Genomic DNA, 12,545 nt, shown 5'->3' with positions numbered 1-12,545 from the left:
GAACACAGATGGAGAGGGGAGCCCCATTATTTAGTAGCACAGCCAGGACACTCTGTAGTCACCTGGACCAGCAACCGGTGTGTGTGTGTGTGTGTGTGTCCTTCTGCTACTTCTGCCAACTAGGCCTCAGGAGTGTTGCGAGGTAGGTTGGCAATGAGGGGACAGACACACACCCTCCCACCCTCATCCCCCAGGTCATCATTACCATGCCTTCCTTTGCAGAGTTGGCTCCTTCTCCAACCTAGTCTCAGAGCATTTCGTATTATTCTGTATGTTCAAAATTCAAAAAGCACTTGCACATCTGAGCTATCTTTTTTTGCAGGTGCGTGGTAACAGTTGAAGAAAATGAAGGAGAAAAAAAAACCTGCACACTGCTCTTGATAGTATCACTGCTCTGGATAGTATCACTGCTCTGGATAGTATCACTGCTCTTGATAGTATCACTGCTCTGGATAGTATCACTGCTCTGGATAGTATCACTGCTCTTGATAGTATCACTGCTCTTGATAGTATCACCGATCTGGATAGTATCACTGCTCTGGATAGTATCACCGATCTGGATAGTATCACTGCTCTTGATAGTATCACCGCTCTGGATAGTATCACTGCTCTGGATAGTATCACTGCTCTGGATAGTATCACTGCTCTGGATAGTATCACTGCTCTGGATAGTATCACTGCTCTTGATAGCTAGCATCACTGCTCTTGATAGTATCACCGCTCTGGATAGTATCACTGCTCTTGATAGTATCACTGCTCTTGATAGTATCACCGCTCTGGATAGTATCACTGCTCTGGATAGTATCACTGCTCTTGATAGCTAGCATCACTGCTCTTGATAGCTAGCATCACTGCTCTTGATAGCTAGCATCACTGCTCTTGATAGCTAGCATCACTGCTCTTGATAGCTAGCATCACTGCTCTTGATAGTATCACTGCTCTTGATAAGCTCTGACGAAGGCCGATACGTAAAGCTTAATAAAAAGCAGTGTAACTATTAAGAGCAGTGTGCAGGTTTCTTCTTTTTTCTCGTATTATCCTGCACATAAATCCGAGACACTCCATTTAGTATGATATGTTACGTTTCGTATGGTATGTATTAATTTGTGGATGTCCATCCCCCATTTTGTATGATATGTTATGAATTACAATTTGTATTATATGTTACAAATGTTGAAATTTGAATTTGCGAAATGGATGATATGCTACGAATTCTGGCTAGTGTGCTAAACTAGCTAGGTTAGGGTTAGCTAGGTTAGGGTTAAGTTTAGGAGTTAGGTTAAAGGGTTAGCCAAAAGGGTTAAGGTTAGGGGAAGGGTTAGCTAAAACAGTTAAGGTTATGGTTAGGGTAGGGTTAACTAACATGCTAAGTAGTTGCAAAGTAGTAAGTAGTTGAAAACTTGCTAATTAGTTAAAATGCTAAAGTTGTCCGTCATGAGATTCAAACTCGCAACGTTTGGGTTGCTAGACGTCTGCATTATACGCCCACCAATAAGTAACCACCTGTCTTATGTAAACATACAAAACGTAACATATCATACTAATTTTAGTGTCCTGAATTTACTTTTACTATGTTACGTCAAGTCTGTGACCAGGCTGTTTTTTCAGGAGCACTTGAAAACAGCCTCCCACTCACTCCATTTTCCCTGCCTGTAATTGTCCCTCAGGTTCAGATATCTTTTATGAATCATAGAGCACAGCGATTCGCACTGTCATTCATGTTCCCTTTTCCCACCCACTCTGTCTCCCACGCTGTCATTGGCTTGAAGGGGACAATCAGTGACACACTGTATTGCAGCAGATTCATTCAACGGAACATCGGAGTTCACTGTGCAGTCAAAACTTGATTTTCCTGTGTTTTATATATATATATATATATTTCCACACCACGAGGTTTGAAATAATACTGTGAAATTGTTAAAATTATGATTATGCCCTTTTAGTGTTAGCTGTTTGAAAAGGGAGTTTTGGCCTTCCATGGTGACATCACCATGCAGTAAATGAGTTAATAGACCAATAAGAGAGTTCCTAACCTCTCTGGCAATAACAGCTAGCTTTCAGTTTTCCCCTCCCCAGTCAGACCACTTCCAGACAGTCCTAGCTAAATTATTGCTTGAGAAATTGCTCTTTGCTAAGAAGCTATTATTATTTTTGAATATTTACCATTTGAATTGAAAACAATCACAGTAAGGTACTTCATAGTTACCCCAGAATTATTTGGCATTGAGAAAAAAAAAACATCTGCATTGGACATTTCAGTACTTTTCCCAGAAATATACTAATTGTTCCAAGCATTTCACAGATAAAAAGCATTGTAGGGCCATGAAGGAAATAAAGCCTACCACTTGCTCATTGCTTGGAACTGTTGCAGTCACAGGTTGTTGTGTTATAATACTCTGTGACCCACTATGGAATGATTTTAGAGGACCTCTGTATAATCCAAAGATGCTCTATCAATACATAGAAATCATCACACGAAGAAAGGAAGAATTTAAATGACTTGCAAAAGCAGCCTACCTGCACCAACTTTTCTGATAACTACTTTATCTAGTGGTAAAAAGTACCTACTACGATTGTGATATGTGGTCGTCTCACCTAGATAACTTAAGATGAATGCATTAATTGTAGATCGCTCTGGATTAGAGTGTCTGCTAAATGACTCAAATGTAAATGAATAACATATAGTCTTACATGATTCCCCTCATTATAGCTAAGCAGTTCTTTTTACTGTCCCGTATAGTTGCACAAAACATTTACAATTTATTTTTAGTAAATTTAACACTTAAGTAAGCGTTTCACTGTAAGGTCTACCTACACCTGTTGTATTTGGGCGCATGTCACAAATAACATTTGATTTGAAACAGCATCCGAATCCACACAATACATTCACTAACCGATGTATGCAGAGGTATTGCTTAGCAACAGGAAAATCATAAACTGCCATTTGCTGCCATCTAGTGGTTGTTAATAACAACACGCTGGTCAAACAGTACCTTTAAAATATACATTGTATTGTTAAAGAATAACATGGTACATTTCGTATAGACACGCCACAGGTCTGTCAATATGATACCACTGGGAAATGGTCTCCACAGTCATTATCAAGAGTGTCACTGTCTCAGAGAGACTTACAGTAATACTTTACACAAGTGGTTCATAAACCACTTACATATTCTATCAGATATGGCTAGTGCTTAACTTTTATATGTAGGCCCTCCATTTCAGATAAAGAAATACCTAACCCTCTACGAGATATGATATGCCAGTAAGATATTACAGATCCAGACAGATAACAACCCAATATCATGATATATGCCAGTAATATATTACAGATCCAGACAGATAACAACCCAATATCATGATATATGCCAGTAATATATTACAGATCCAGACAGATGACCACCCAATATCATGATATATGCCAGATCCAGACAGATAACAACCCAATATCATGATATATGCCAGTAAGATATTACAGATCCAGACAGATAACAACCCAATATCATAATATATGCCAGTAATATATTACAGATCCAGACAGATAACAACCCAATATCATGATATATGCCAGTAATATATTACAGATCCAGACAGATGACCACCCAATATCATGATATATGCCAGATCCAGACAGATAACAACCCAATATCATGATATATGCCAGTAATATATTACAGATCCAGACAGATAACAACCCAATATCATGATATATGCCAGTAATATGTTACAGATCCAGACAGATAACAACCCAATATCATGATATATGCCAGTAATATATTACAGATCCAGACAGATAACAACCCAATATCATAATATATGCCAGATCCAGACAGATAACAACCCAATATCATGATATATGCCAGTAATATATTACAGATCCAGACAGATGACAACCCAATATCATGATATATGCCAGATCCAGACAGATAACAACCCAATATCATGATATATGCCAGTAATATATTACAGATCCAGACAGATAACAACCCAATATCATGATATATGCCAGTAATATATTACAGATCCAGACAGATAACAACCCAATATCATGATATATGCCAGTAATATATTACAGATCCAGACAGATAACAACCCAATATCATAATATATGCCAGTAATATATTACAGATCCAGACAGATAACAACCCAATATCATGATATATGCCAGTAATATATTACAGATCCAGACAGATGACCACCCAATATCATGATATATGCCAGATCCAGACAGATAACAACCCAATATCATGATATATGCCAGTAATATATTACAGATCCAGACAGATAACAACCCAATATCATGATATATGCCAGTAATATATTACAGATCCAGACAGATAACAACCCAATATCATGATATATGCCAGTAATATATTACAGATCCAGACAGATAACAACCCAATATCATAATATATGCCAGTAATATATTACAGATCCAGACAGATAACAACCCAATATCATGATATATGCCAGTAATATGTTACAGATCCAGACAGATGACAACCCAATATCATGATATATGCCAGATCCAGACAGATAACAACCCAATATCATGATATATGCCAGTAATATATTACAGATCCAGACAGATAACAACCCAATATCATGATATATTACAGATCCAGACAGATAACAACCCAATATCATGATATATGCCAGTAATATATTACAGATCCAGACAGATAACAACCCAATATCATGATAGGCCCAATATCACACTTCATAGTGAAACAGACCCAATATGATACCATAATACTCACTGGATAGATTGCTAGGACATCAGGCTCTGTCAGGTTGTCCTCGACTTAATTCATAGTAATTTCTAGGAATCTGATAATAACATCAGTGTTGTCTGGTGTCAGTCTGGGATACAGAGTTAAGTTAGTAAGCCCACTGACAATACAATTAGCCCTTCCTTTCCCCAATGACACTGAACTAATCCTCAAGCCAACGCTTCTGGAGCATTAGATTAGTTAAGCTGTTGCACAGCGAGGAAGAATATAGAATTTACATGAAATGGAAGCTTTAGCAAATAGGTCAGTACAATTATAAGGATTTTGGTCCCCAACTCAACAAGTTGAAACCAAAGCCAAAGTCATATCCATTATTGACAGTTTGGCAGCAATCAAGACATTCTAAACTAAGACTAGGCAAGATTCTGAAAGCCATCCCAACAGTAATGATTTTGAAAGATAGTCTGCATGTCTATTCCTCCCAAAGAGAATGTGCTCTGTGATCAGATAGAGGCACAAAAGGTTGAAAAGTAAGAAATAAATTAAAAAAAAGAGACACATGCATTCATTTGTCTGTTAATTACATAATTTGTCCGTTTACAGAAGATTTTAAAAAAAACATACCCGTCACGGGTCTTAGGCAATAGGCACAATATTATCTAAATCAAACCAGTCATTTCTTCATTATGTGTCTAAATAGGTCCTAAATGTGAACAAAACAAACAGGAGAGAACTTGCAGGTAATGATGTGAAAAATAAAGTCCATGTCCATGGATGGAGTGATGATGGGGTGGTTGAATCTAGAAGAGGATTATAAAGCAGTATTGGGGCTCACAAGGCCAAGGCTTAGCAGGGCACCAGGAAGTTCAGTCTTGGAGGTAAGGGACTGGAAGAGATGGTGAAGATAATCTTTCTGTGGTTGTGGTTTTGTGTGTGTGTGTGGGGAGGGGGGGCATGAGACCCCTATGAGGGGGATATAGTGGCAGGCGTACCAAGACCCACAGAGTCACCTGGCGAACAGACAGGCCCCTAGACAGCCAACATCCCTCTTTCCTGCTTCTTCCTTGGACTCTCCCTCTCTGAAATGAAGAAAACCAGACGGATTCTGAATGACACTTAGTGCTCATGTAATGTCTATTACCACTGATGGAGTCTTTAACCTACATCTGAATTCATATTCTCTCAATATAAGACACAAATATTTGTAATTCAGTATAATGCCACATCTGAGGAGACCTACCTTGACCTGGCTCTGGTTCTTCATCAGCTGCCTCTGGGACGTCTGGCAGGGACTCGTCAGGTACCTCAGGTAGGTCAAGCTCTCCCTAAACACACAAAGACAAACAGACAGAAAGGGAAGTAAAGAAAAAAGAAGACTCTCAAAAGGGATCGTCTCTCGTCTATCGCTGTTAGGCGGGGAGAAGGTAAGGAACCAGAGAAGTGATACTATCCAGATTGACACAGTCCCTTGCCTTGAGAAATGTCTGTAGACTCTGATAAGGCATCTAACCGTTGAACACAATGGGTGATTTGAGGCTAGTCAGTCACTGTGTGATAAAATCCCTACTTGTGTTCAACGGTTAGACGCCATAGGAGAAACTGTATATACCAATTATATGTTAGGAGTCTACAGCCATGCCTCAGGTCAACAGAGTTACATGACGATAGTTGCTGGCCATCCAGTGTTGTTGAGTAATACAGACTGACCTGAGTGATGGCCTCCAGTTCAGCCAGTACAGCATCTTCATCCTCCTGTGTCAGGGAACCTGCCAGCATCTCATCTATTTCCTGTACAGAGATAAAAAGGTACAAATAAATATTAACAAAATACAGTAATTTCAATAAGATATCAATGCTTCTGTAAAAACAAACAGTGAGGACCTTACCCTCTGGTATTCAATGCCTTCTTGGGTCTCATCCATAATTCTCTCCACATCCTCGATGGACATCGCCTGATATGAAATAACAAACAGTAAGTACAGGAAAACCAATGTTTTATTCACTGCATATTCACTGAATGCTATATTATTTGAATTGCAGATGCACTAAAGGTAAGCAACCTATTCATCTTACTGATGGCTTATGGAAAAGATAGACACATACATTAGTCTACTTATCAGGTCATAGGGAAGTTGCATAGAAGTCAAACATAGCTCTCTGATACCCTCACATAGAGTACCTCATGCAATGACTTCAGGCAGTCGTTTCCAACTTTAAGGCCTTCAACGACCTTCATCTCAATCTGGGCAAACTCAATGTCTTGACACTAAAGAAAACAATAAGATCAGAGGCATTAGTTCAGTACATGGAAATTTAAAAAAAATAAAAAATAAATACAAGTTCAGTACATGGGTGTATTTACTAGGAACCAAACAGAACCAAGTGAAAGCAAATGAAATGACATGGGGAGGGACTTAAATGTGTCCAATAGAAACTCGTTTGTTGCAAAGTGTTTTCCGTTTGAAGCAAAACGTTTTGCTAAGGTGGAAAACGTTTTTTTTTTTGCAACAGTGTCCGACTAATTAATAGAGACATTTTCTGTATACCATCAAACGTCTCTTCTGAGTGATGCGTTGGGACCTTCAGTTTTTTAATAGTTAGTGAGTGATGACCATTAAAACACAAAAGACTGACGGCTATGGCTATGATCAACACGCATATTATTCTTCTGGCTTATTCCAACTCTGTTATATTTCACCTCGCTGGCTTGCTAGGTAATCAACCCTCTGATGCAGTGGAGGCTGCTGACAGGAGGATGGTCAATAACAATGGTTGGAACGGAGCGAATGGAATGGTATCAAACACGTGTTTGGGGGCACAAGGTCAAATCATGACGTCAGTGATCTTCAAGTCGGAAAGATGGAGCTCTAGAAAGTTGCCCGAATTCCCGACTTGGAATTCCTATTTGAATGACCGTTCAAAATGATTCTCCCAGTCGGAGTTCCCAGCTGTCTTGAACGCACTGTGGTCGGAGATTTTCGAGATCCCAGTTATTTTGAACATACGTCATACGTAAACAACACGGTGTCTGATGAGGAACTGCACGTGCAACTTTTCATGACGCGGGAAATTAGTCTATACACATGTTCTACTATTCCTGGTGGTGCGAGTGAGTGAATGGTTGACAAATGTCAGGTATTTACCATTCGCTCCAGGTTGCTTATCTGGTTTTCTGTCTTGTCCAGGAGCTGGTCCTGGTATCGCTTCTTTTTGAGCAAGAGGAGGGCCTTCCTGTTTGAAAACAAAATACAGAAATGTGAGAATATTCAATACAATGACAACCAATATAATGTCCTAATTATATATGGTCTATGCACATGACAGCTTTCAATCTCAAGTGCTTTAAAGTGACAATCTTCACTTTAGGCAGATCATGATCACACATTTCCAGCATTTCTGGTGAGAAGCAAGTCCTTACTCTTTCTTGCCATCTTTCAGCAGCTGCTTAGCTAGATTCCTCTCCTTCTCCAGCTGCAGGGTGATTCTCTTCTGATACTGCTTTAACTTATCTCTCTGCTGTTTCAGTTGCTGTAATTGAAAAGACAGACATTTTAATGCAATTCTTGGAAGACCACTTGTTTCAACACTAAATCGCTTCAGTTCGCTGTCTAGCTTTCCAGTACAGAACAGTGTGATAGCCCTGGCTAGTATAAATTATCAGATTGCCCAATCCCGCCCTCCTAGCTAACTTACTTTGCTGACCTAACATTAGGCCTAACGTATACATTATCAAATGTTGTTAACTAGTTATAGTATGTTAGAAGGCTGACTTGTTAGCTAGTTGGCTAACGTTAGCTAGCTACAGTAGCTAGGCTACTTACCAAAACTGCCCTGTCCTGCTCTGTGACTCGCGTACGTCTCTTTCTGGCGAAAATGTTCCCCATTTTGATTCAGCATCCCCGCCACTCTGTGCAGCTATTGAATTGACTTGTCAACAAGTATATTTCTCAGAAGAACATTGCGTACATTCAACAGTTTGTGGATCGGTTGTCTAACTAGATATCTGATGACTTTGCTTGCTAGCTAGTTTACTTCGGTTACCACACCCACAAAGTCAAAACAGTCGATATCGTAAATATTCATGATTATTATTATTTTTTGCTTTTTGGTGTTAATTTAAGGCCAGGGTTAGCAGTGTGGTAAAGATAAGGTTTAAAATCACATTTTAAGAATATAAATTGTAGAAATAGGCGGGGTTTATGACTTTGTGGCTGAGGTAACTACTGATGACCGTTTACTTTAATTAAGCTAGCTAGCTAGCCAGCTAATGCAACAACAACAAAACACACCCCTAACCAGGAAGTACGGCAAATCGATAGGGACAATTCAGTTGGCACAATGACAAAAACGATAAATCATGGATGGCTACGTCCAATGATGTATATAAACCCTGGGTCGCTTTCATTATATATTGGCCAATGAGAGGCTTTGAAGCCCCCGGACGCCCATATTGGTACTCCCCAGTAGGAGCAGTCCTCTATAGGAATGAATGGAATTCTACAATATTTCAATTAAACGTTTCAAGGACAAAATTGCATGTATTTAGTTGTTGTAGTGGGAACAGTAGCATTAGTAATCTTCCAACAATGGACTAAGGATTATTATTTTAAATATGTTAAAAAAAAATTAAATTATGTTTAGCTCACATAATATAATTTAAAAGTATGCATTAAGGTGTCTAATAGAATAAATGTGGTAAAAACAAATGTAGATATTAATACATTCATTTATATAGCTTCCAGAATTTGTTTTACAACACTCACATCTACTACTATGAGAGATAGTACTCCCTTATTTCTGCTTATCATCACCTGTTATAAAATGACAACACAGCCTTGCTAGCTGACTGACTCTTCCACTTTCGAAGCACTGAAGCGTTCTGCCCTGTTCTGAAAGAACTCCCTGGCTTTACCTTCATGTTGTGCCTGGATGTTTGATCAGGACGGGTCGGTTTATTCATTTGTTCGTTTTGAGAGACTCATTGCTAAGCATTTCCCCACACAAAACACATTGTGGGCGCTCCTCATTATTTCTCAAAATTTGTAAGAGACAAAAAGTCATCACTGTATTTGCGTTTCATGAGTCCATTTCATGATGGCGAGTTGGAATAACAAGTCAGTGGGTTGAACGACAGCGCTGCAGCGTGTGGGTCGCGGAGTCATCTTCAACAAAACTGCAGAAAAAAAGATCAGATAAACCGCGAAGCACACGGACATTACCCTCTACATCTCCCACAGCTGCCAAACTGAGCAGGGACCGCCGCTAAGCAGAGAGCGCACTGAACCGAGAACGCAGTTGCACTTTGTCAAATCAATTCCAGTAATTAATGAAATAATTATACATTTACGTCGCGACCCACCATTAACAGGTCCCATACTTTAAGAAATGCTTTGGTAGACTACAACTTGTTCAGAATGAGTCTGACGTAATCAGGTATTTTTCAGGTCAATGTCTGGAGGTCAGTCAGAATTGGTGTGGAGGGAGTGTGTAGTGGTTTTACTACCAGTCACTGTGTCTTCCACTATTTTTAGTGTCAATAGGTATGAAGAAGTCTACTTCATAGCTATGTTATCCACGGAGGAGTTAACCTCACGACCGACAGAAGTACTCTCTAAGCACTGAACCAGTTGTACACAGTGTGATGATCATGGTTCATGACTTCTAATAACTTTCCTCCTGAATGGAGGGTTTTATTTATTTGTGGCATGTGTGTTATTAACTATCAGAAGAGTGTTCTGGAGATTCCTTTACACGTGTTGCAATCTGAGTGACTACTAACTCCTCTGTCCCTGTTATCGATAGAAATTTAACTTGAGGCCTCTAATCCTCTTACTGATTGTTGCTGGACTGACTGTGGTATTATGTTACTCAAGGGGACCAGTTGTCCTACCGATTTATTCTGAAACGTTATCCTACAGGAACACATGATTAGAGCACTTAACTAGTTGCATTGTAGTGGCTACTACACATGGCAAGGAATGATTATTGTTGCCATTTGTTTTGGAGGTGGAAAAGTCCACTGGACTTCCTTTACAACCAGTGTGGTACACCTCAGTGATATCTCAAATGTGTTCCGAGTTATCCGGTCCTTTACTCTCTGTTCTCATGGGGAAGTTTATAACTAGATTTGTTTCCTGCTCTGGCGGCCTCGCACGGTGTTGCACGTGGTCATCATGGGTCTGGGCTAGTATTCCCCCCCCTTTGTGTCTCGGGACCCCCCCCCCCCCACCACCACCAGCGGGTGGTGTTGGTATCTGAGGCACAAACGAAAAGGTTGGACCCTATGTACGAGTTGTCAGTGACCGCGTTATGAGAATGGCTGTAACCTTTCAACCAAATCTCCTGGTGTTTGTGCTTCAAAACGCTCAGCGTCTGTCGAGGCCTGTCAGTCACCACAGCGTCTGTCGAGGCCCGCCAGTCACCACAGCGTCTGTCGAGGCCTGTCAGTCACCACAGTGTCTGTCGAGGCCTGCCAGTCACCTCAGCGTCTGTCGAGGCCCGTCAGTCACCACAGCGTCGTCGAGGCCCGTCAGTCACCACAGCGTCGTCGAGGCCCGTCAGTCACCACAGCGTCGTCGAGGCCCGTCAGTCACCACAGCGTCGTCGAGGCCTGCCAGTCACCTCAGCGTCTGTCGAGGCCCGTCAGTCACCACAGCGTCGTCGAGGCCCGTCAGTCACCACAGCGTCTGTCGAGGCCCGTCAGTCACCACAGCGTCGTCGAGGCCCGTCAGTCACCACAGCGTCGTCGAGGCCCGTCAGTCACCACAGCGTCGTCGAGGCCCGTCAGTCACCACAGCGTATGTCGAGGCCCGTCAGTCACCACAGCGTCTGTCGAGGCCCGTCAGTCACCACAGCGTCTGTCGAGGCCCGTCAGTCACCACAGCGTCTGTCGAGGCCAGTCAGTCACCACAGCATCTGTCGAGGCCTGTCAGTCACCACAGCGTCTGTGTGTGGCAACCGCTTCAGTATCTGCGAACAGAGACGAGGATATCTATCGCAACGTGTTTCACCAGTGGGAGTCATCTGGTCAGTTGCTGGACTGATGCCATTAGTGGCAGAAGACGTATCACTGGAAGCAGAGTACACTCTGCGCATCAGTGTTTTTCTTGCTGAGACGGCCGCAGTGCTTGCGGAAGTGTCCGAAGGGCAAAATAAGTTAATCTCAACTACCGTATTGCACAACTTCAAGGAGGAAGGAAGTTGCTCATTCACAGAGACTGCTGGCTCAAAATCATGAAAATAATGGTCAATTAGGTTTGCTGATGGAATGTGTCAAGATATTGTAATATATCCTTGGATCGGATTCTGCACCAAGAGGTTTCGAAATGTCTTTTTCTCAAGGGGTGCTTTCGGCAGATACCCCTCATGGATGACTGTGTTGCAGCTAGTGTTAGGGGAAGAAAGTGTGGTCAGTGGAGAAGACACTGTGACCATACATAGTTGGATTTCCAATCCATCAGTGGGAGTAACCGATCTATCAAGTCAGCTCCGAGTAGCAGGGGTTCAGATTCGAGGCTGGGAACATACAGGGTGAACAAGTGATACGTCCTGGAAGTGTAGTTTCAGCATGACTCTCAATGTGAGAGGCGAGGTAGTCTGGGTGAAACCTCGAAGTGTAGTGTCACATCGTTCCACTTTTAACCAACTTTTAGGTGGCTTCAAAGCCCTTTTGAGATCATTGAACAATGTTTGAGAGATGAGCAATATTGTTGCGCTTGAATCAATTAGTGCATGACAAGAATCAATTGGTGCATGACAAGTTAAGCAGTCCTCCGGGACTGTTTCCAGGTATGGTCGTTTCGATTCGTGTTT

The 12,545-nt window shown here is 41.3% G+C and overlaps 1 protein-coding gene across 1 annotated transcript; it reads right to left on the bottom strand.

Annotated features, from left to right (window-relative positions):
* Positions 1 to 5,293: 5,293 nt before the first annotated feature.
* On the bottom strand, positions 5,294 to 8,875 carry LOC106589902 (charged multivesicular body protein 6). Its single transcript, XM_014180327.3, has 8 exons — positions 8,555 to 8,875; positions 8,152 to 8,261; positions 7,877 to 7,964; positions 6,913 to 6,999; positions 6,620 to 6,685; positions 6,441 to 6,521; positions 5,974 to 6,058; positions 5,294 to 5,812 (listed from the first exon to the last, which is right to left on the bottom strand). The coding sequence occupies exons 1-8, from the start codon at positions 8,615 to 8,617 to the stop codon at positions 5,763 to 5,765; spliced, it is 630 nt and encodes a 209-aa protein (XP_014035802.2). The 5' UTR covers positions 8,618 to 8,875; the 3' UTR covers positions 5,294 to 5,762.
* Between the last annotated feature and the right edge of the window lie 3,670 nt (positions 8,876 to 12,545).

Source organism: Salmo salar, chromosome 28 (assembly GCF_965601325.2).
Source record: "Salmo salar chromosome 28, fSalSal1, whole genome shotgun sequence".
Lineage (NCBI taxonomy): Eukaryota > Metazoa > Chordata > Actinopteri > Salmoniformes > Salmonidae > Salmo > Salmo salar.
Note: the sequence above shows the minus strand (reverse complement) of the source record. Positions and strands in the feature narration are given on the sequence as shown.